We start from the raw sequence: 22,624 nt of genomic DNA, 5'->3' as shown, positions 1-22,624 counted from the left end.
CTCCTCCTCCTCCTCCTCCTCGTCCTCTTCCTGTGTGATCGGCGGGCACGCAGGAACACTGTCTGGATAAAGGGGGCCTTGAGAGCTAAGGAAGTCCTCCTCTTCCTGCCTCTGTTCTGCCTCAAGTGCCCTGTCCATTATTCCACACAGCGTGTGCTCCAACAGGTGGACAAGGGGGACAGTGTCACTGATGCATGCACTGTCACTGCTCACCATCCTCGTGGCCTCCTCAAAAGGTGACAGGACAGTGCATGCATCCCTGATCATGGCCCACTGGCGTGGGGAAAAAAAAACAAGCTCCCCTGACCCTGTCCTGGTGCCATAGTCGCACAGGTACTCATTGATGGCCCTCTGCTGCGTGTGCAGCCGCTGCAGCATGGCCAACGTTGAGTTCCACATGGTGGGCATGTCACAGATTAGGCGGTTCTTGGGCAGGTTAAACTCCTTTTGGAGGTCCGTCAGCCGAGCACTGGCATTATATGACCGGCGGAAATGCACACAGACTTTCCTGGCCTGCCTCAGGACATCCTGTAAGCCCGGGTACCTGCCCAAGAACCGCTGCACCACCAAGTTAAGGACGTGAGCCAAACAGGGCACATGGGTCATTTGTCCCTGTCGGAGGGCAGAGAGGAGGTTGGTGCCATTGTCGCAAACCACCATTCCTGCCTTAAGTTGGCGTGGCGTCAACCACCTCTGAACCTGCCCCTGCAGAGCTGACAGAACCTCTGCCCCAGTGTGGCTCCTGTCCCCCAAGCACACCAGCTCAAGCACCGCATGGCATCTTTTGGCCTGCGTACTTGCGTAGCCCCTTGAACGACTACGGAGCACCGCTGGTTCCGAGGAAGAGGCCATGGAGGAAGAAGAAGAGGAGGGGGTGGAGGAGAGAGGTGTGTCACAATCATTAGCATTTTGGAGGCGTGGTGGCGGAACAACCTCCAACACTACTGCACCTTGTCCTGCATCCTTCCCAGCTGCCAGCAGAGTCACCCAATGCGCCGTGAAACTTAGGTAACATCCCTGTCCATGCCTGCTGGACCATGAGTCAGCGGTAATATGCACCTTACCGCTGACCGCCCTGTCCAGCGAGGCAAGGACATTGCCTTCCACATGCTGGTAGAGAGCCGGAATCGCCTTCCGTGAGAAAAAGTGGCGTTTGGGTACCTGCCACTGGGGAACCGCACATTCCACAAACTCACGGAAGGGGGCAGAGTCTACCAACTGAAAAGGCAGCAGTTGAAGTGCTAGCAATTTTGCCAAGCTAGCATTCAACCGCTGGGCATGTGGATGGCTGGGAGCAAACTTCTTTCGGCGGTGCAGCAGCTGGGGCAGGGAAATTTGCCTGGTACAATCTGACGTCGGTGTACCAAAATCAGATTGCCCACAAGTACGTGGCTGTGACACACCTAATTCTACACCTTAATTCCTCTCAGTGCAGGTCTCAGAGAGGACTGAAGGTCTAGTGGGGTTGGCAATCTCAGCTGATGAGGAGCAAGGAGAGGTCCTCTTTGTTCTTTGGTGTGGGTCTTTTAGATACGCTTGCCAACGAACTGCATGGCAGGTCATCATATGTCTGGTCAAGCATGTGGTACCCAAGCGGGAGATGTTTTGGCCACGCGAGATACGCTTGAGACATATGTTGCAAATAGCAGCGGTGCGATCTGATGCACTCGTCTCAAAAAAGGCCCACACCAAAGAACTTTTTGAATAACGCGCAGAGACTGCAGCGCCCTGCACATGTGGAGCTTTGGGGTGTGATGCAGTCAATGTGCTGCCCTTAGGCTGGCCCCTGGAGGGCATCCTGCCTCAATGGTGATGTGCCGCCTCCTCCTCCTCCTCCTCCTCCTCCTCCTCCTCTCTCCTATCAGGCACCCACGTTGAGTCAGTGACCTCATCATCCCCTCCCTCCTCATCACTGGAGCAAACCTGGCAGTATGCTGCAGCAGGGGGAGCATGACTGCCAGATTGCTGTCCTTCTTGGGCACCCCCTCTGTCCGTGCTCGTGTTACTGCCTTCATCGAGCTCAGTATCATCATCAGAGCCTTCCAAACGCTGGGCATCCTCCTGGAGCATGTACCCAACACTGTGGTCAAACAGTTCGAGGGACTCCTCAGGAGGACATGGTGGGGCTAGGGAAGGAGTCACTGATGACATTGAGCCGAGGGAAGAGGCCGCTGCTTTGCCAGACAAAGTACCCTGGGCATGGGTGAGAGAGGATGAGGAGGATGAGGACGGCTTGGTCATCCACTCGACCAAGTCTTCCGCATGTTGCGGCTCAACATGGCCAGCTGCCGAAAAAAAGGCCAAGCGTGTCCCATGGCCACGTGCTGATGAGGATGCACCGTCTCCACGACCAGCACTAGACACAGAGCCTGCTTGCCCTCTCTTATTGGCTTGTGACTGTCTGCCTCTCCTTCTTGGCCTTCCAGACATACTAATGGCCTGTAGCTGCACTAAGCTGGGATATATATATATATATATATGTACTGATACTGCAGCTAGCGAAATCAACTGCCTGCCTGTAGTATGAGAACACCACCAACCTTCTACAGGTAGCTTTAGCTGAACACTGTGAGGTGGACGCACCCCACTAACTTGTAGGTTTAGCAGAACACTGTGAGCAGGACGCACTGCACTAACTGTAAATAGTCTAGCTGCCTGACTGTGGTACTAATAGGATCAAAAGAACACCAGCAATTTTCTTCAGGTAGCTTTATATACTGTAACAAGACAAGCCTGCCTGTCAGTAAGAAGATAACAGAAACGGATCTAGCTGAACACTGTGAGCAGGACGCACCCCACTAGCTTGTAGGTTTAGCTGAACACTGTGAGGTGGACGCACCCCACTAACTTGTAGGTTTAGCTGAACACTGTGAGCAGGATGCACCCCACTAACTTGTAGGTTTAGCAGAACACTGTGAGCAGGACGCACTGCACTAACTGTAAATAGTCTAGCTGCCTGACTGTGGTACTAATAGGATCAAAAGAACACCAGCAATTTTCTTCAGGTAGCTGTATTTACTGTAACAAGACAAGCCTGCCTGTCAGTAAGAAGATAACAGAAACGGATCTAGCTGAACACTGTGAGCAGGACGCACCACACTAGCTTGTAGGTTTAGCTGAACACTGTGAGGTGGACGCACCCCACTAACTTGTAGGTTTAGCTGAACACTGTGAGCAGGATGCACCCCACTAACTTGTAGGTTTAGCAGAACACTGTGAGCAGGACGCACTGCACTAACTGTAAATAGTCTAGCTGCCTGACTGTGGTACTAATAGGATCAAAAGAACACCAGTAATTTTCTTCAAAATACTGTAACAAGACAAGCCTGCCTGTCAGTAGGAATATAACAGGAACGGATCTAGCTGAACACTGTGAGCAGGACGCACTGCACTAAATGTAAATAGTCTAGAAGATAACAGGAACGGATCTAGCTAAACTGAATACAGTGTATATATATATATATATATATATGCAACACCTGGGATGCATATATATACACAATACACTTTAAGTGCAGCTAACTGACTGACTGTCCTGCCTAATCTAGCTAACTCAAATGAAATGACACTGTCTCTCTCTCTCTCTAAGCACACCGGAACACACTGCACAGGGCCGCCGTGCAGGCGGCCTTATATAGTGTGGGGCGTGTACTAAATCCCCTGAGCCATAATTGGCCAAAGCCTCCTTGGCTTTGGCCAATTACGGCTCTCTGTTAAGGCGGCGCTGTGATTGGTCAAGCATGCGGGTCATAGTGCATGCTTGGCCAATCATCAGCAAGCAATGCACTGCGATGCCGCAGTGAATTATGGGCCGTGACGCGCCACACGAATTTGGCGCGAACGGCCCATATCGTTCGCAATTCGACGAACGAACGAACAGCCGATGTTCGAGTCGAACATGGGTTCGACTCGAACACGAAGCTCATCCCTATTTGTGAGTATAATTTTTACTGTTTTTATGCTGCATTAAAGTTTATTAGTGGTAATGCACTAGGTTGGTGCGCCCTCTTTCTTTTCTGTTTTGGAGGCTGCCATAGGCCTCTTTTGGAAGGCTACAGAGGCCCTGAGAAGCCCCCACAGTGTGGAGGAGCACTTTGCTGGCATAACTGCCTGCAAAATGATGCAGATGGAGGAGGGCCAACGACTCCTGTGTAAGTCCTTAATTTTGGAAGCTCTCAATGAGGGGTTGAGGGGCCAAATAACATGTGCTACCCACATTTGTAACCTCACACATAGTCCTCCTCCTCCTCCCCCTCCAGGTCCTACTCCTCCTCCTCCTCCAGGTCCTACTCCTCCTCCTGCCACATCTCCAACACCAGAGCCACAGCCAGAAAGGAATCGTGGAAAGAAGACCAGAGAGTGATGGGTTCAGTCTGGTCTGGCAAAAGATGCAGCCTCTTGTAGTACCACAGCCTGGGGACATAGATGTCATCTGCTGCTTTCATGATCTCTGGGACTTCTGGACCAGACTGCATTCCCTTAGATATGGACTCCTCAGGCCACCAATTTTGCAGTAAAAGAATTGATGTCTTCCCTGGGGGTCCAAGGCTTCGCCAATTCATGATGTTTCTCCAGCGTTGCCTCCCTCTTTGTTTGATTCTGAGCCCTTAATAAAGGAATTTTTGTTTCAATTATACTCACCCAGTGGCGTAGCGTGGGGGGTGCGAGGGGGGCGTAGGCCCCGGGCGCAACATTTGGGGGGGGCGACATCCTGCTCCAGTATGTGTCACCCTCTCTCCATACAGCTAAATTCTGTTCTGTGACCCCGCGCTCCGGCCGCCATGATAATTCTCAGGCAGGCCCCTGGCGCCCTGTGATTGGACGAAAGGGGTCATGTGCAGCAGGTGGGGCTGGCCTGTCCTCAATCGCGGGGGGAGCGGGGCTGGCCTTCATTGTGGCTGCCATCTTCTCCTGCTCCTCCTCCCCGGCCCGGGTCACCAATCATGTCGGCCGTCGCGGAAGGCAGTCTGTGGTCGCTGTCTTCTCCTCCTCTCCTCCTCTACTCCTCCTCCTCTCCGGCCCAGGTCACTGATCATCATTACCCCATCGGCCATCACGGCAGGCAGTCTGTGGCCACTGTCTTCTCCTCCTCTCCTCCTCCTCCTCTCCGGCCCGGGTCACTGATCATCATGTCCCCGCCGGGGCAGGCAGTGTGACAGTCGGCGGCGCAGAGGCAGAGCAGATGGAAGAAAAAAAGGTAAGAGACTCACTCGGCCCGGGGGGAGTAGATATGGTCTGGGGAGAGGGAGCAGCCAGAAAGTTAGTGTATAGTGTAATGTATAGTGTTGTAGGTAGTGTATAATGTATTGTGTGTAGTGTATTGGTCTGTGGGTAGAGTGTTGTGTAGCAGTCAGTATGTAGTGTATTGAGTAGTAGTGGTCTGTGGGTAGTGTATTGTGTAGTGGTCAGTGTGGTGTGTGGTCAGTGTGTAGTGTAGTGGTGTGTAGTGGTCAGTGTGGTGTGTGGTCGGTGTGTAGTGTGGTGTGTAGTGGTCAGTGTGGTGTGTGGTCGGTGTGTAGTGTGGTGTGTAGTGGTCAGTGTGGTGTGTGGTCAGTGTGTAGTGTGGTGTGTAGTGGTCAGTGGGGTGTGTGGTCGGTGTGTAGTATTGTGGTCAGTGTGTTGTGTAGTGGTCAGTGTGGTGTGTAGTGTAGTGGTCAGTGTGGTGTGTAGTGGTCAGTGTGTAGTGTAGTGGTTAGTGGTGTGTAGTGGTTAGTGGTGGTCAGTGTGTGGTGTGGTGGTGTGTGGTTAGTGGTGGTCAGTGCGTAGTGGTCAGTGTGGTGTGTAGTGGTCAGTGTTGTGTGTGTAGTGGTCAGTGGTGGTCAGTGTGTGGTGTGGTTAGTGGTGTGTAGTGTAGTGGTCAGTGTAGTGTAGTGGTCAGGGTGTAGTGTCGTGGTCAGTGTGGTGTGTGGTCAGTGTGTAGTGTAGTAGTCAGTGTGGTGTGTAGTGTAGTGTGGTTAGTGTGTAGTGTGTAGTGTAGTGTGGTCAATGTGTATTGGTGTGTGGTGGTCAGTGTGTAGTGGTCAGTGTGTGGTGTGTAGTGGTCAGTGTGTAGTGGTTAGTGGTGTGTGGTGTGTAGTGTAGTGGTCAGTGGATAGTGTAGTGTATTGTGTAGTAGTATAGTGTAGTGGTCAGTATAGGAATCAGGTAGGTCAGTGTGTGGTGTTTAGTGTAGTGGTCAGTGTGGTGTGTAGTGGTCAGTGGATAGTGTATTGTGTAGTGGGTAGTGTAGTAGTATAGTGTAGTGGTCAGTATAGGAATCAGGTAGGTTGGTGTGGTGTGTAGTGTAGTGGTCAGTGTATAGTGGATTGTGTACTGGATTGTATAGTGTAGTGGTCAGTGTGTAGTGTAGTGGTCGATGTAGGAATCAGGTAGGTTGGTGGGGTGTGTAGTGGTCAGTATAGGAATCAGGTAGGTCAGTGTGTAGTGTAGTGGTCTTTGTAGGAATCGGGTAGGTCAGTGTAAGGGTCAGTATAGGAATGAGATAGGTCAGTGTATCATATAGTGTAGTAGTATAGTGTAGTGGTCAGTACAGGAATCAGATTAGTGGTCAGGTAGGTCAGTATTATTGTAGGAAGGGAAGGGACTCAGGGAGTGCGAATTGTCCGCAGGTTAGGGGCGCAAATTACTTGCCTTGCCCCGGGCGCTGGCAACCCACACTACGCCACTGTACTCACCTATGTGTGTTTTCCTTCAAAAAGGACACTTTGTTTGTGAGGATTCAGGTACATTTCAAAATACAATGTGAAATTAACAAGAGACACCAACACCAAGCAACCTCCTTGAGATTAAATAATACAAGATATCAATGGTGTTGTGGTAACTTGACACACAAAACACACACAAAAATATTATGGAGTAAAACTAAAATTAAAATCAAACAGAGATTAGCCTTGAAAAAATACAAACCCAAAAAAAAAAAAAAAAAAAAAAAAACAGCCTTGAAAAAAAAAAAAAAAAATATATATATATATAAAACAACAAAAAAGAAATTTGGTCAGATGTGACAAATCAAAATATATTGAGGGAATCCCGATAAATGATAAAGAAATAAGTTTGTGAGAAGTGTGTGTGAATATGAGCAGCAAAACTACTTCATTCTTCTCGCATTATAAAGAAGAAGAGAGTGCGCTGTATTAAACCATTTTTTACATTGCAGCGTGACGAAAGTGCTGTATCCATTGCGAACGCTAAGTTTACCAGAACGAGTTGTTCCGTGCCGGAATTTCTTCTGAGCATGCGTGGCACTTTGTGCGTCAGAACAGGCCACACACGGTCGGAATTGACGCGATCGGATTTTGTTGTTGGAAAATTTTATAGCTAGCTCTCAAACTTTGTGTGTCGGAAAATCCGATGGAAAATGTCCGATGGAGCCCACACACGGTCGGAATTTCTGACAACATGCTCCGATTGCACATTTTCCGTTGGAAAATCCGACCGTGTGTACGGGGCATAAGACTGGGATGCCATTAAAGTTCATGTGCGTGTAACGGCGGGCGTCCCAATACTTTTGGTAATATAGTGTGTGAGAGAAGGGTTTTGATATTTGGGGTTTCAGTATCTTACTTTGGAAGTATGTCATAAGGCGTTCCATCCACCCATGTCCAGGTTCCATCCTGATCCGTTAGACCGATCCACAGAAATTTGCCTTTTGCAATGCTGCACAGAAAATTCTTAAAAAGACAAAATATAGTAGTTATTAGAAGATGAATTATTATACCACACAATGGCAGATTGGGTCACATGGCAGTTGGGCTACCAGTTCATTTTTGGGTCATATATGACTCATATAAGTTCAGAGCATAAAAAAATGATGTTCAATGATGTAATATATCAATATCCCTCATAGGCGTGCGCACTGGGTGTGCTGGGCACACTCCAATCACCCTGTGCAGCGCAGATTCCCCCTGCTGCATGGGACCCCCATGTCTCTCCCCTCCGCAGTGCTGCCGGATTCCCTCCTCTCCTCCCCCGCCCTAGGCACTGTGGTATAATTTGAGGTGGGGAGGGGGGCACCACAAGGAGCCTTTTTGGAGGGGGGATTTGGGGGAAGCAGGGGGTAAGACTTGTTCTAGGAAGGGAAATTTGGGGAGGTGTGCTAGGAGTGGTGACTTGGGGGGATTTGTGTTGGGAGGGGGGATGGGGGAAGAGGATTTGTGCTGGGAGGGGGGATGGGGAAGAGGATAAAATTTGTGCTATGAGGGATTTTTTTTGGTGGGGTGGGGGGTTTGTGCTAGTATGGATGATTGGGGGGGGATTTGTGCTAAGGGCAATTTGGGGAGGGGGGGTTTGCTAGGGTAGGAAGATGATGCTGGAGGTAATTATTTGCTGTTAGGGGGGATATGTAGTAGGGGGCGAGGATTTGTGCTGAGGGGGGGTATTTTTGCTGATGGCATATTGGGAGAGGATCTGAGCTGCGGGGGATGGGGGGTGGGCAAAGATTTGTGCTGTGAGTGGGGATTTTAGCATGGCGCTGAGTTGTACTGATAGAGAGGACATTTTGGAAGGTGTGCTAGGAGTGGTGACTTGTGTTGGGGGGGGGATGGGGAAGAGGATTTTTTCTAGGTGGAGGAATTCAGGTAGTTTGCTCTAGAAAATGTGATATGATAGAGGGGGAGGGAATTTGTGCTAAGAGGGGAAGTTTTTTGGTGGGGGAGGTTGTGCTAGTAGGGATGATTGGGGGTATTTGTGCTAGGAGGGGCAATTTTAGGGATGGGATTTTTGCTAGGATGGGGGAATGGAAGAGTTCAACTTGTGCTGGTAGGGGGGGCTTCGGAGTAGGGGGGAGAGGATGTGTCCTCAAAGGGGAAATTTGAGGGATAGAGGATTTGTGCTGGGGGGGGGCAATGGCGGCTGGTGCTCAAAATTTTTGGTGTAAACAAACTGAAAAATTCTGAAAAAAAACATCAAATGCATCCACTGTGCCCATCAATTGCAGCCTCACTGTGCCCATCAATTGCAGCCTCACTGTGCCCATCAAATGCAGCCACTGTGCCCATGATATGCAACCACTGTGCCCCATGATATACAGCCAATGTGCCAATGATATGCAGCCACTGTGCCCATCATATGCAGCCACTGTGACCCACCCGTCCGCTGTCTGACTGCCACTTACCCCCATCTTGGTGGCGGGTCAGGCAGTGGGTGACGGCGGTAAGCTGTGTGGGACGATCAGCGGGTTCTCCATGATTCCCTGCATCTCTACTTCTGTTCCGCTAGGCGTCCAATAGGATTACTTCTGCCTTCAGCCAATCAGGTGGCGGTTATTAGACCCACGCTTCCTGCATGGCAGAGAGGAGGTTCAGTGGCCTGGATAGGGGGGTGGCTACAGCCATGGATAGATTCATGCAATGCATGAATCTATCCATTAGTCATATAGGGTGGTGGGGTGATAGAGGGGGTGGTGCCCATGCACTCTTATTGGACGCACGGCCACTGCTGGGGGGGGGGTTATTTTTTGTTGGGGGGGTATTTGTGCTGGGGACATATTGAGGGAGGATGTGAGCTGCAGGGGATGGGGGGCGGCAAAGATTTGTGCTAGGAGTGGGGATTTCAGCATGGAGCTGATTTGTACTGGTAGGAGTGGGAATCTTATACATCTTGGCGGTCAAAAGAGCCCAATTTATATATATATATATATATATATATATATATATATATATATATATATATATATCTCACAAAAGTGAGTACACCCCTCACATTTTTGTAAATATTTTCTTTTCATGTGACAACACTGAAGAAATGACACTTTGCTACAATGTAAAGTAGTGAGTGTACAGCTTGTATAACAGTGTAAATTTGCTGTCCCCTCAAAATACCACCATTATTTTCCAGCACTGCCTTAACCCTCTGGGCATGGAGTTCACCAGAGCTTCACAGGTTGCCACTGGAGTCCTCTTTCCCTCCTCCATGACGACATCACAGAGCTGGTGGATTTTAGAGACCTAGCGCTCCTCCACCTTCCGTTTGAGGATGTCCCACAGATGCTCAATAGGGTTTAGGTCTGGAGACATGCTTGGCCAGTCCATCACCTTTACCCTCAGCCTCTTTAGCAAGGCAGTGGTCGTCTTGGAGGTGTGTTTGGGGTACGTATGTTGGAATACTGCCCTGTGGGCCAGTCTCCGAAGGGAGGGGATCACGCTCTGCTTCAGTATGTTACAATACATGTTGGCGTTCATGGTTCCCTCAATGAACTGTAGCTCCCCAGTGCCGGCAGCACTCATGCAGCCCCAGACCATCACACTCCCACCACCATGCTTGACTGTAGGCAAGACACACTTGTCTTTGTACTCCTCACCTGGTTGCCGCCACACACGCTTGACACCATCTGAACCAAATAAGTTTATCTTAAGAGTTCCCTTCACTGGAACTAAGGGGCCAAGCCCAACCCCTGAAAAACAACCCCCACACCACAATACCCCCTCCACAAAATGATTTGGACCAGTGCACAAAGCAAGACCCATAAAGACATGGATGAGCAAGTTTGGGGTGGAGGAACTTGGGCTTGGCCCCTTAGTTCCAGTGAAGGGAACTCTTAAGATGTCAATATACCAAGACATTTTGGACAATTTCATGCTTCCAACTTTGTGGGAACAGTTTGGGGATGGCCCCAGGGATCAACTGGCCATCGGGACTACCGGGAGATTCCCGGTGGGCCGATGGCTCAGTGTGGCCAGTTTCACTTCTAGCTGCATCTGCGTTCCGCGGCGATCTACCCGTCAACCGCCAACAGCTGGCGCCTGACAGGTAGATCGAGATTACCCAGTATGCAGAGTAGCGCAGGGAGCTTCTGTAGTAGTAAGTTCTCTCTCGTGTCATCACGCTGTTCCCCGGCGGCCCCTCCTCTCTTCTATCCCAGATGATCTTACAAGCCAATTGGTATAGACAAGAAGAGAGGAGGGGCCGCCGGGGAACAGCGTGATGATACGAGAGAGAAAGAGAACTTACTACTAGAGAAGCTCCCTGCGCTACTCTGCATGCTGGCTAGTAAGATCCCACAATGTGCCCTGATTATGTGCCACATAATGTGCCCCGTGCTCTAATGTGCCATGTGCCCCATAATGTGCCCCATAATGTGCCCTGAGCCCTGATGTGCCCCGTGTCCTGATGTGCCCCGTGCCCTGATGTGCCCCGAGCCCTGATGTGCCATGTGCCACGTGCCCTAATGTGCCATGTAGCCTGATGTGCCCTAATGTGCTATGTGCCCTGATGTGCCCCATAATGTGCCCTGATGTGCCCCATCATGTGCCCTGATGTGCCATGTGCCACGTGCCCTAATGTGCCGTGTAGCCTGATGTGCTCTAATGTGCTATGTGTCCTGATGTGCAACATAATGTGCCATGATGTGCCCCATCATGTGCCACAATGTGCCATAATGTGCCCTGATGTGCCATGTGCCCCATGCCCTAATGTGACATGTGGCCTGATGTGCCCCATACCCTGATGTGCCCTGAGCCCTGATGTGCCCTATGCCCTGATGTGCCCCGTGCCCTGATGTGCCCCGAGCCCTGATGTGCCATGTGCCACGTGCCCTAATGTGCCATGTAGCCTGATGTGCCCTAATGTGCTATGTGCCCTGATGTGCCCCATAATGTGCCCTGATGTGCCCCATCATGTGCCCTGATGTGCCATGTGCCACGTGCCCTAATGTGCCGTGTAGCCTGATGTGCTCTAATGTGCTATGTGTCCTGATGTGCAACATAATGTGCCATGATGTGCCCCATCATGTGCCACAATGTGCCATAATGTGCCCTGATGTGCCATGTGCCCCATGCCCTAATGTGACATGTGGCCTGATGTGCCCCATACCCTGATGTGCCCTGAGCCCTGATGTGCCCTATGCCCTGATGTGCCCTGAGCCCTGATGTGCCCCGTGCCCTGATGTGCCATGTGCCCCATGCCCTGATGTGCCATGTGCCACATGCCCTAATGTGCCATGTAGCCTGATGTGCCCTAATGTGCTATGTGCCCTGATGTGCCCTGATGTGCCCGATAATGTGCCCTGATGTGCCCCATCATGTGCCCTGATATGCCACAATGTGCCCTGATGTGCCATAATGTGCCCTGATGTGCCATGTGCCCCATGCCCTAATGTGGCATGTGGCCTGATGTGCCCCATACCCTTATGTGCTATGTGCCCTGATGTGCTATGTGCCCCATAATGTGCCCCATCACATGCCCTGATGTGCCATGTGCCCTGATGTGCCCCGAGCCCTGATGTGCCATGTGCCCCATGCCCTGATGTGCTATGTGCCCTGATGTACCATGTGGCCTTATGTGCCTCATGCCCTGATGTGCACTGATGTGCCCCGTGCCCTGATGTGGTATGTGCCCTGATGTGCCCCATGCCCTGATGTGCGATGTGCCCCATAATGTGCCATGTGCCCCATCATGTGCCCTGATGTGCCATAATGTGCCCTGATGTGCCCCGTGCCCTGATGTGCCCCGTGCCCTGATGTGCCCCGTGCCCTGATGTGCCATGTGCCCTAATGTGCCCGTTCCCTGATGTGCTATGTGCCCTGATGCACCCTGATGTGTCCTGATGTGCTGTGCCCCAATGTCCTATGCCCTGATGTGCCTTGTGCCCCGATGTGCTTTGCCTTGATGTCCTGTGCCCTGATGTGCCCCGTGTCCTGATGTCCTGTGCCCCGGTGTGCTGTGTCCTGATGTGCTATACCCTGATGTGCTGTGCCCTGTACCCTAATGTGATGTACCCTGATGTACTGTGCCCTGACATGCCCTGATGTGTTGTGCCCTATTAGCTGATGTGCTGGGCTCTGTACCCTGATGTGCTGTGCCCTGATGTACTGTGACCTGATGTGCTGTACCCTGATGTGCTGTGCACTGTACCCTGATATGTTGTGCCCTGTACGCTGATGTACTGGGCTCTGTACCCTGATGTGCTGTGCCCTGTACCCTGATGTGGCCTGGTGTGCTGTACCCTGATGTGCTGTACCCTGATGTGTTGTGCCCTGATGTGCCTTGTGCCCTGATGTGCCTTGTGCCCTGATGTGCTGGGCTCTGTACCCCGATGTGCTGTGCCCTGTACCCTAATGTGCTGGGCTCTGTACCCTGATGTGCTGTGCCCTGTATCCTGATGTGCCCTGATGTGCTGTGCCCTGATGTGCTGTGCCCTGATGTGCCGTGCCCTGATGTACCGTGCCCTGATGTACCGTGCCCTGATGTGTTGTGCCCTGGGCCGGTCTGAATGAAGTCCAGGGCCACATTTTTGTCCCAGTCCAGCCCTGGATGGCCCCTTCCTGTTTCAACATGACTGCGCACCAGTGCACAAAGCAAGGTCCATAAAGACATGGATGAGCGAGTTTGGGGTGGAGGAAATTGATTGACCTGCACAGAGTCCTGACCTAAACCCGATAGAACACCTTTGGGATAAATTAGAGTGGAGACTGCGAGCCAGGCCTTCTCATCCAACATCAGTGCCTGACCTCACAAATGCTCTTCTGGAAGAATGGTCAAACGTTCCCATAGACACACTCCTAAACCTTGTGGACAGCCTTCCCAGAAGAGTTGAAGCTGTTATAGCTGCAAAGGGTGGGCCAACTCAATATTAAACCCTCCCGGACTAATGCCCCGTACACACGGTCGGATTTTCCGATGGAAAATGTCCGATCGGAGCATGTTGTCGGAAATTCCGACCGTGTGTGGGCTCCATCGGACATTTTCCATCTGATTTTCCGACACACAAAGTTGGACAGCAGGAGATAAAATTTTCCGACAACAAAATCCGATCGCGTCAATTCCGACCTTGTGTGGCCTGTTCCGACGCACAAAGTGCCATGCATGCCGTCACGGAACAGCTCGATAAGGTAAAATTAGCGTTCGCAATGGATACAGCACTTTCGTCACGCTGCAATGTTAAAAATGGTTTAATACAGCGCACTCTCTTCTTCTTTATAATGTGACAAGAATTAAGTAGTTTTGCTGCTCATATTCACACACACTTCTCACAAACTTATTTTTTTGTTTTTTTCTTGGGATTCCCTGAATATATTGTTATTTGTCACATCTGACAGAATGTTTTTTTTTTTTTTGTTTTCTTTTTTTTTTTGATTTAAAGCCATTTTTGGTTTAGATTTTATGTTTGTATTTTTTCCTAGGCTGATCTTTGTTTAATGTTATTTTTAGTTTTACTCCAGACTATTTTTGTGTGTGTTTTGTGTGTCAAGTTACCACAACACCATTGATATCTTTTATTATTGAAGCTCAAGGAGATTGTTTGGTGTTGGTGTCCCTTGTTCATTTCACATTGTATTTTTGAAATGTACCTGAATCCTCACAAACAAACTGTCCTTTTTGAAGTAAAACACACATAGGCAAGTATAATTCAAAACAAAATTCCTTTATTAAGGGCTCAGAACCAAAGAGGGAGGCAACGCTGGATTAACAGGAGAAATTAGCGAAGCCTGGGACCCCCAGGCAGACATCAATTCTTGAACATCAAAATTGGTGACTTGAGGAGTCCGTATGTAAGGGAGGGTAGTCTGGTCCAGAAGTCGCAGAGATCCAGAAAGCAGCAGATGACATCTGTGTCCCCAGGCTGTGGTACCACAAGAGGATGCATCTTTTGGCCGACCAGACTGGATCCAGGGTCCTCACTTTCTGGTCTTCCTTCCATGCTTCCTTCCCGGCTGTGGCTGTGCTGTTGGAGATGTGGCAGGAGGAGGAGTAGGACCTGAAGGAGGAGGAGGACTGGGAGGACCTGGAGGAGAAGGAGGAGGAGGACCTGCAGAAGGAGGAGGAGGACCATCTGTGAGTTCGCAAAGGTGTGTGAGATGTAATTTGGGCACTCATACCTTTATTAAGAGCCTCCAATATGAGCGACTCACACATGAGTTGTTATCCCTCCTCCATCCCCTGCATTTTAGAGGCAATGATGGCAGCGAAGTCATCCTCCACGGTGTGTGGTGCTCCCAGGGCCTCTGTAGCCCTCCAAAAGAGGCCTATGGCAGCCTCCTCTAGGGCACTCTTCCTCCTGACGCTTTCTCTTACCAAGGGGAGTGGAGGGACCTGCAGATCAGGCAGCCGGCTCGGCCCGGCCACCTCCTGGCTGCGACTTCCCTGTGTATGAAAAAGGGACATGGTTTTAGTTTTTGCATCATCAATCACAATCATAAATTAGTACTCCAAACTAACATCTAGTTAACATCATTGATTGGACAACCTGAACTATTTAGAGGAATGCTATACCTGGCTCAAGCTGGGCTCCTCCACATGTTGTTGCCTGAAAGGCCCAGGTTGGACGTCAAAAGCGTCAGCTGGAGGGGAAGGAAGCGTGGAAGGAAGACTGGAGAGGGATGGCCTGGGTTCAGTCTGGCCTGCCAGAAAATGCAGCCTGTCATAGTACCACATCCTGGGGACATAGATGTCATCTGCTGCTCCGGATCTCTGCGAATCCTGGACTTTCTGGCGCTCCCTTACATATGTGCTCCTCAGGCCACCAATTAAGATCTTCAAATATGTGATGTCTGTCGTGGGGATCACCTGCTTCACAATTTCCAACAATTGATCCAGCGCTGCCTTCCTCTTTGTTTGGTTCCTGTAATGTGGGTGGTTGATCTCCCACAAACAGGGCAGCTCCCTGAACATGTCAATGAATATTGACATGAAGTCATTATCTTGTAATAAGATATCCATGTTCACTGCAATACACAACACAAGACAAAGCCTAATGTCAGGCCAAACTCTCCTAATCTTGTAACAATATAGGCCTCAATCTAGACGCAGTATAGGCACAAGTATGTCTCTTACCTTCGTTCTTACGATCGGCGCGTCCAATGCTCCTTCCTCCGCTCACAGATCGTACGTAATACGCACGTGTGTTACGCTTTATACACACTGCGCATGCGTGTAACTCCGCCCGCCCCTGACGTTCTTTCTAGTCTATTCCCCGCCCCTTTTCATTTGGCGCAGTGGGGGAAGAGCATATGGCGGAGTCACAGCAGGTGCGTGCTAATTATAGCAACGAGGAGGAGGAGGAAAGCCCAGATCCGGATACGTCCCGATCCAGAAGGAGAAGATTTAAGGCCACAAATATGTCCTTTGGAGAGATGTTGGAGATGGTGGACATCCTGAAGAAGGCCAACTATGATGGAAAGTATGGGCCTTACCCCAACCCCAATATCAGAAAGGCCAAGATCATGGCGAAAATGGTCAAAAGTCTGCACCGGAATTTCGGGGTACGACGATCGAAAGATCAGCTCAGGAAGCAGTGATCGGACCTGAAATTAAGAGAGCCCGAGCAGTACAGAAAGATCCGGAGAGTGCTGCAAAAAAGTAAGTAGTTGTGCTGTGTTCCTATTCTTTTTGTCTTTATTATGTTCGTGCTGCTCCATATGCTTTTCTTAATTGTACAGTTTAAAATGTCAATTTTAATGTTCATGGGCCCATTATTTCGTTTGTATCAAACTTTTTTTTTTCGGCCTCTAAAACACCATTGTTTAGGCCATATGCATTTTCCCACATTTTTTAGGGCCTACTTGGATGCAAAATATTTGGTTGTGTAAATGGCTTTGTTACTAGAATGAAATGCAAACTAGATTCTGTGTAAGGAGAGGACACTCAGCAGCTGTTTTCACATCTGGACACTGGAGCACTAGTGTGGGACACAAGAACACCATTTTTATTATTGGGCCCACACAGGTGCTCCAGGGTATACTATAGGGGGGGTCTCCATCTGTGAAGCTTGTACAAGACAGGTAAAGTATTGCAGGTTGACAAAGGACACTGAAAATGCTACATCTTGGAACTCTGCTAAAATTGACAATTGTACCCCACTTCCAAGCAATGTTTCCTATTTCTAGTTCTGCCATCAAATATCTGTGTGCTAATTATACCACTTTTGTTTTACATAGGGGAGAAAAGACTCAGAGGACACCCCTCATGCGAGGAGACCAGAGACCCCCCACCTCGGGAAGAAGGTGAAATACCCCCAACACAAGTGGAGCAGGAGGAGGAAGAAGATGTGGTGGAAATTGGCACCACAACAGGTGAGTGTCTGCGACCACAGGCTCAGGTAAGAGATGGATGCTGGCAGATTTTTAATACCGGTTTTTGTTTGTTTTCTCTCTTTTTAGGTGATCGTGAGGTTAGGGATCGAGATCGTTTCACATCAGAAAGTGCCCAGATCCTGATCGGGGAGATAATGGGGTGTAATTTAGAATTGGAAAACATCAAGAAAAAAATCAATGATGTGATTCAAAAAAATAATAACATCATTGATGTTTTGGGGCAAATTTAAAACCCCACAAAATCACTTTTTTTTTTGTGTGGTACAATGTTTTACATTTTTTAGCAATGTTTGGAAAAGCCAAATTTGGAGGATGCACACAGTGTGCCAACATGTGCTATCTGCCATCACGGGAGATCAATGGACGCGTTTTGGGGGTGCAACCCCTTCCTCAATAATAAAGTAGCGGTGAGGAAGGGGTTGCTCCCACAAAACACGTCCCTTGATCCCCCCGTGATGGCAGCTAGCACATGTTGACATTCGTAAATTGGTGTGCATCTTCCAAATTTGGCTTTTCAAGGGGTGACTTCACCCCATCTGAACGCAATATCAAACACAGTTCCTAAATACTCATGTCTGATATTGCCTTCAAGTTTTACCTTATGTGAACTTTGTAAGTTCAAGATTTTTGTCTTTCTTGTTGGTTTTACACAGGCCTGTTTTACCGTAAATGGACATTTCTATTTTTGATAATGCCACCCCAAAAATTGTTATACAACAAACATGTTGGTTTGTTTTAAAAACTGTTTCCAAATGCACATGTGATTGTGCAGCTATTAAAAGTTTGTTAATCAAGAATGTGTGGATTATTGTCTCAACGCTACAACACTTTTGTGGTGATGTAATTGCTGTTTTATGAGAAAATGGTGGTTATTTCCTAAGGGCAAATCCTCTTTGCACTACAAGTGCATTTTCAGTGCAGTTTCAAGAGCACTTGTAGTATAAAAAGTGTATACGCCTTTAGTAAATAACAGCCAACAGTGCTTTGTATAAGGTTACACAATCACGCCATTTTCTGGACTCCACACATTGCTGTCAGGGTCAGCTAAAACAAACACAAGCAGTAAATGTCACCAAAGATTACATTTCTTTTTTTTATTTGCTAAATGCTTCACAAACTGTCTGGCATATTGATGGCCCCCCTACCTACAAAGAACTCAAGGTATCTTAACCGGAAATCACGGGCACTCAGGGAGGGCAAGCCAGGACGGCCACTTTCAAGCGCCGTCAGGGTTGTATCATGTAGATTTCCGGCCTCAGGCCCAACTGAGCCAGCATAGTTGGCAGAATGTTGGCGTAAAAAGTTAATGAGAACACAGCACGCCAGGATTAGATGATTAAGTTTATATTCCGCCATATGGATGGGTGTCAGAAATAGGCAGAACCGGCTGGCCAGGATTCCAAATGTGTTCTCCACCACTCTTCTGGCTCTGGCCAGCCGGTATTTAAAAACCCTCTGTTCCGGGGTAAGGGTCCTCATTGGGAATGGCCGCATAAGATGGTCCCCCAGCGCAAATGCTTCATCCGCAAGGAAGACGAATGGGAGTCCTTCCACATTGTCCTCTGGAGGTGGCAAGTCCAAGCTGCCATTCTGGAGACGCCTGTAGAACTCCGTCTGGGCGATGACTCCACCATCGGACATCCGGCCATTCTTCCCCACGTCCACATACAAGAAGTCGTAATTAGCCGACACCACCGCCAACATCACAATACTATTGAACCCCTTATAGTTGAAATAGTACGACCCCGAGTTGGGTGGTGGGATGATGTGGACATGTTTCCCATCAATTGCCCCTCCGCAGTTAGGAAAGTCCCACCGCTGGGCAAAGTGTCTGTCATTCCTGTGGCGTGGAAGGAAACTGTTGAGGAAAACAAAAATAAATTACTATTTTTGCACATAAACATGGCAAGCAGATTAGGCACAAACATTCTTGGCCAACCTCCAGATAGCATTTATTAAGGGGAAATTAACACCAAAGTATAAGGTACACCTATCATTTCCCCCTCCCCCCCCCTCTCATGGGCCATTTCTAACATTATAGGGGGGGGGGAACCTTGGACAGGTAACCCTCTCCACTTCATTGAGAAATGAATGCCTAAATACAGGGTATTACTTGGAACAGCCCCTCCTTAGTTAAACTATTGGCAGCCCACTGGACAGGTAAGAAGTGTCATAATACAAAGATATAAATACACACTGTACACATTTGAGCACATTTGGACATTATGATATTACATATCAAGATAATAATAGAATACTTTAAACACTACCATTGGAAAGTTTACAGGCAGGCCCTTGCACTACATGCTTTGGGGAATTCATCCATACATCTGAGCACAAAAGAGGTGGGTATAGTGTGTATGGGTTTGGCAAAGTCAGCAGATAGATGATTGAGGATAGAGAATTGGTATCAGCTGACTTAGCAGTTGGGGGAGGGAGGGTTACTAAAAATGATTTGGGCACACCACAAAAAAAAGCCTCTGGCACTCTGCCTGAATTTAAAGCACAAATCACATTTCTAAACATTTTAGGGGGTGTTTGGGGTAAAGCACTACTATGGAGCTGATAAAATACATTGTTAAGTGACTACATGAGGTGAATATAGGGGCAGGAAAGCATGTTGGGGAGGTTATTGAAGGCAGATATGTATGGAGTACAAAAATAATTACATAAAAATCCAGCATGAATGAGGACAAAGGGGACATTCACAGCATATTCCAATCATGGTAATTAGGGAATGAGGAAAGATATACAATATCTTAGAAAACATTATATACAATAAAATGTGATATTAAAGGATAAAAATCTTACCTTCATATACTCCTTCTGCAGGACCTGGATGATGGCAGAACAGGTCTCTGGGATAATGATACCCAGAGCCTGGGGGGAGATGCCTGTTGAGAACTTGAGGTCCTGCAGGCTTCTCCCTGTCGCCAAGTACCGCAGGGTAGCGAATAGCCTCTGCTCTGGAGTGATGGCTTGCCTCATGCAGGTATCCTGCCTGCTGATATAGGGGGTCAGCGAAGTCAGCAGACGGTGAAACACGGGGTCCGTCATCCTGAGAAAGTTCCTGAAATCATCAGGATTATTCTCACGGATCTCATGGAGCAAAGGCATATGACAGAACTAGTCACGCTGAAGCAACCAATTCTTGGTCCATGAACTCCTCCCCACCCTGTTCATGGACTGGACTTGTGTCAAGGTCAGGACCCCAACACCAAGCCCCCGCACAGCATGAACTCTACGAGAAATACGTATCCGCAACATGGCTCGGCTGCTCAGAATGAAGTAAGAGAACGCACTGAAGAACAGCAAGGCCTGTGAAGAGCGACCTGAAAAACAGTAACGAATGAACAAGAACACAATGACTACTTAAAGTCACGCGGAGCTTGCTTGCACGCACTGGAGAGCAGATACAAACCCACAAGCACAAACTGAACTGCAGAAAACGATCTGAAAGCCACGAGTCTGAAAAAGCGCGAATCGTCTCTCACCAAACTTTTACTAACACAAGATTAGCAAAAGGAGCCCAAAGGGTGCCGCGCTTGGTTCTGAACTGGCCTTTTCTAGTCTTGTCGTACGTGCTTGACGTCACCGCGTTGTTGGCGATCGGAAATTCTGACAACTTTGTGCGATCGTGTGTACGCAAAACAAGTTTGAGCCAACATCCGTCTGAAAAAATCCTAGGATTTTGTTGTCGGAATGTCCGAACAAAGTCCGACCGTGTGTACGGGGCATAATATTAAAATACTGATGACAGTGATGTGATCTGACAGTGGAATTATCACAGTGGGACGTGTCTATCTGTTCAGCATTCATACCATCTCTCCCTCGCTATTAATGACTATCAGGTGGGCCTCCATGTCCTCACAGTCTTTCTTGGAGACGTTCCATGGTTGTGAGCTTGAAGAGAAGTAGTAACAGCTGAGTCCATACCGCCTCCATCCCTCACTGCATAATGGATCAGAAGAGTCTGAGGTAGCAAGAAAGAGGATTATGAGGGTCATGCTAGATTGTCATGGTTATTACCGGACCATTCAGCCAAGATGGTAAAATTATAATAAAAGGAAATCACAGATAAAAGACATCACATCCCTGAGTCATACCCTGGAGTCTTTTATGTCTCAGAAATTCCATCAATGAGATCTCCCTGTTAGAATTCTTGGCTCTGTTCCTGCACACCCGGGAGTTTTGTGTCTCCGCCCAACTTTGTGTGTCACAACTTTTCTTACATTCTCCATGATATAAAATACATACAAATTCCATCATAAATACTGGGGGACCATTAAAATGGGCACAGTAGGCAGACTTAGGAACTCAGAGCAGGAATAGTGGGACTCCCCTATAATGATCATTGCAGGTCTACATACTAATAAACTCAGCACAGTGATAATTGGAATTTCTCATAATGGACACATCTGGGAATTAATGGCAGCAGTGGTGGGAACTCCTCATAATGGGCAAATCAGTTACTCAGACCCAGGAACTCAGAAAAGGGTGTAGCAGAGCGTCCCAGAGAGAGCCGGGAAAAGTCCTGTTCGGGGTTTATATGTCTTCCAGGCTGCTTTCATACACATTCAGGGATTTCTGATCCATGGCCCAGTTTGGATCTTGGTCCTTTCCCCCAGGCCAATTTAAACTCACCTGAGACAGACAACCAGTGCTCTTGGCCTGGGAACCTCAGACAACTTCTGTCTAGGAGAGCAAAAGGTTAGAAAAAGCTATTAAGCTGTGTATGTGGAAGCTGAAAGCTGTAGGCTTGCTCGACCTGGTAGTTAGGACCTGTAAATATTGTATAATTAGTGTTTGTCACTACCTCACTGGATTTGGTATCTGTGCCTAAAAGCCTGCTCATCTCAGGGAGCTTTGTACCTGATACCTGTACCCCAGGTTATAAGGGATAGTGGAAACCCCTTACAATGGACAGAGCAGGAGTACAGACCTGGCAATCCTGGCAGACCAGGCCTGAGATGGTGGGAACTCCTCTGTTTGGGCACAACAGGCATGCAGATCCAGGAACTCAGTACATGGATGTGGAAACCCTCACAATGGGAACAGCTGATGTGTAGACACAGAAACTCATATTGGACACTGCTGGTGTTTAGAGCTGGTAAGTCAGCGCACGTTTGGTGGAAACTCTATATAATTAGAGCATCAAGTGTACAGAACCAAAACGGGCTTGGTGGGAGCCCACCCCCACTGACAGATCAGGTATTGCAAGTGGAGAACTCCAGTGCAGAGATCTCAATAAGAGATTGAAGAAATGTTAGGGGGTTTTATTCTCAAGCTTGTGGGTTTGAGCCACATATGGCCTTCTCCTTCCTTTTTTGTGGCATAAATTTACTCCTAGAATTTAAAGTAATTGAGACTGTCCTTATTGCACTTTATTGAAATAAAGCTACACTTTATTATGTAGGGATTTAGTCTGTGGCAGCCTGCTGTGTTTTGTTTAAATTCCCTGAGGAGCATTGCAGCCAGAGATGACCTGTAGGACATCAACTGCCGCTCATTTATTTAAGGAGACTTCAGAGTCCTGTGTAAAGTTGGCCTTACACAGTTAGATTGTCATTTGAATGTTTGTATATAATTACAGTACA

At 48.5% G+C, this 22,624-nt stretch overlaps 1 protein-coding gene across 1 annotated transcript in view; it reads right to left on the bottom strand.

The window, feature by feature from the left end:
- LOC141133727 (C-type lectin domain family 10 member A-like) overlaps positions 1-22,624 on the bottom strand; it is an 85,436-nt gene that overhangs the window by 17,763 nt on the left and 45,049 nt on the right. The window contains exons 6-7 of the mRNA XM_073623249.1: positions 20,849-21,000; positions 7,564-7,670 (exon numbers count right to left, since the gene is read on the bottom strand). Coding sequence (XP_073479350.1) covers positions 7,564-7,670; positions 20,849-21,000 — 259 coding nt within the window. The remainder of the gene's footprint in view (positions 1-7,563; positions 7,671-20,848; positions 21,001-22,624) is intronic.

The sequence above is a fragment of the Aquarana catesbeiana genome, linkage group LG03 (assembly GCF_042186555.1).
Source record: "Aquarana catesbeiana isolate 2022-GZ linkage group LG03, ASM4218655v1, whole genome shotgun sequence".
NCBI lineage: Eukaryota > Metazoa > Chordata > Amphibia > Anura > Ranidae > Aquarana > Aquarana catesbeiana.
The sequence above is the reverse complement of the archived record's forward strand: the minus strand, read 5'-3'. Positions and strand labels throughout refer to the sequence as shown.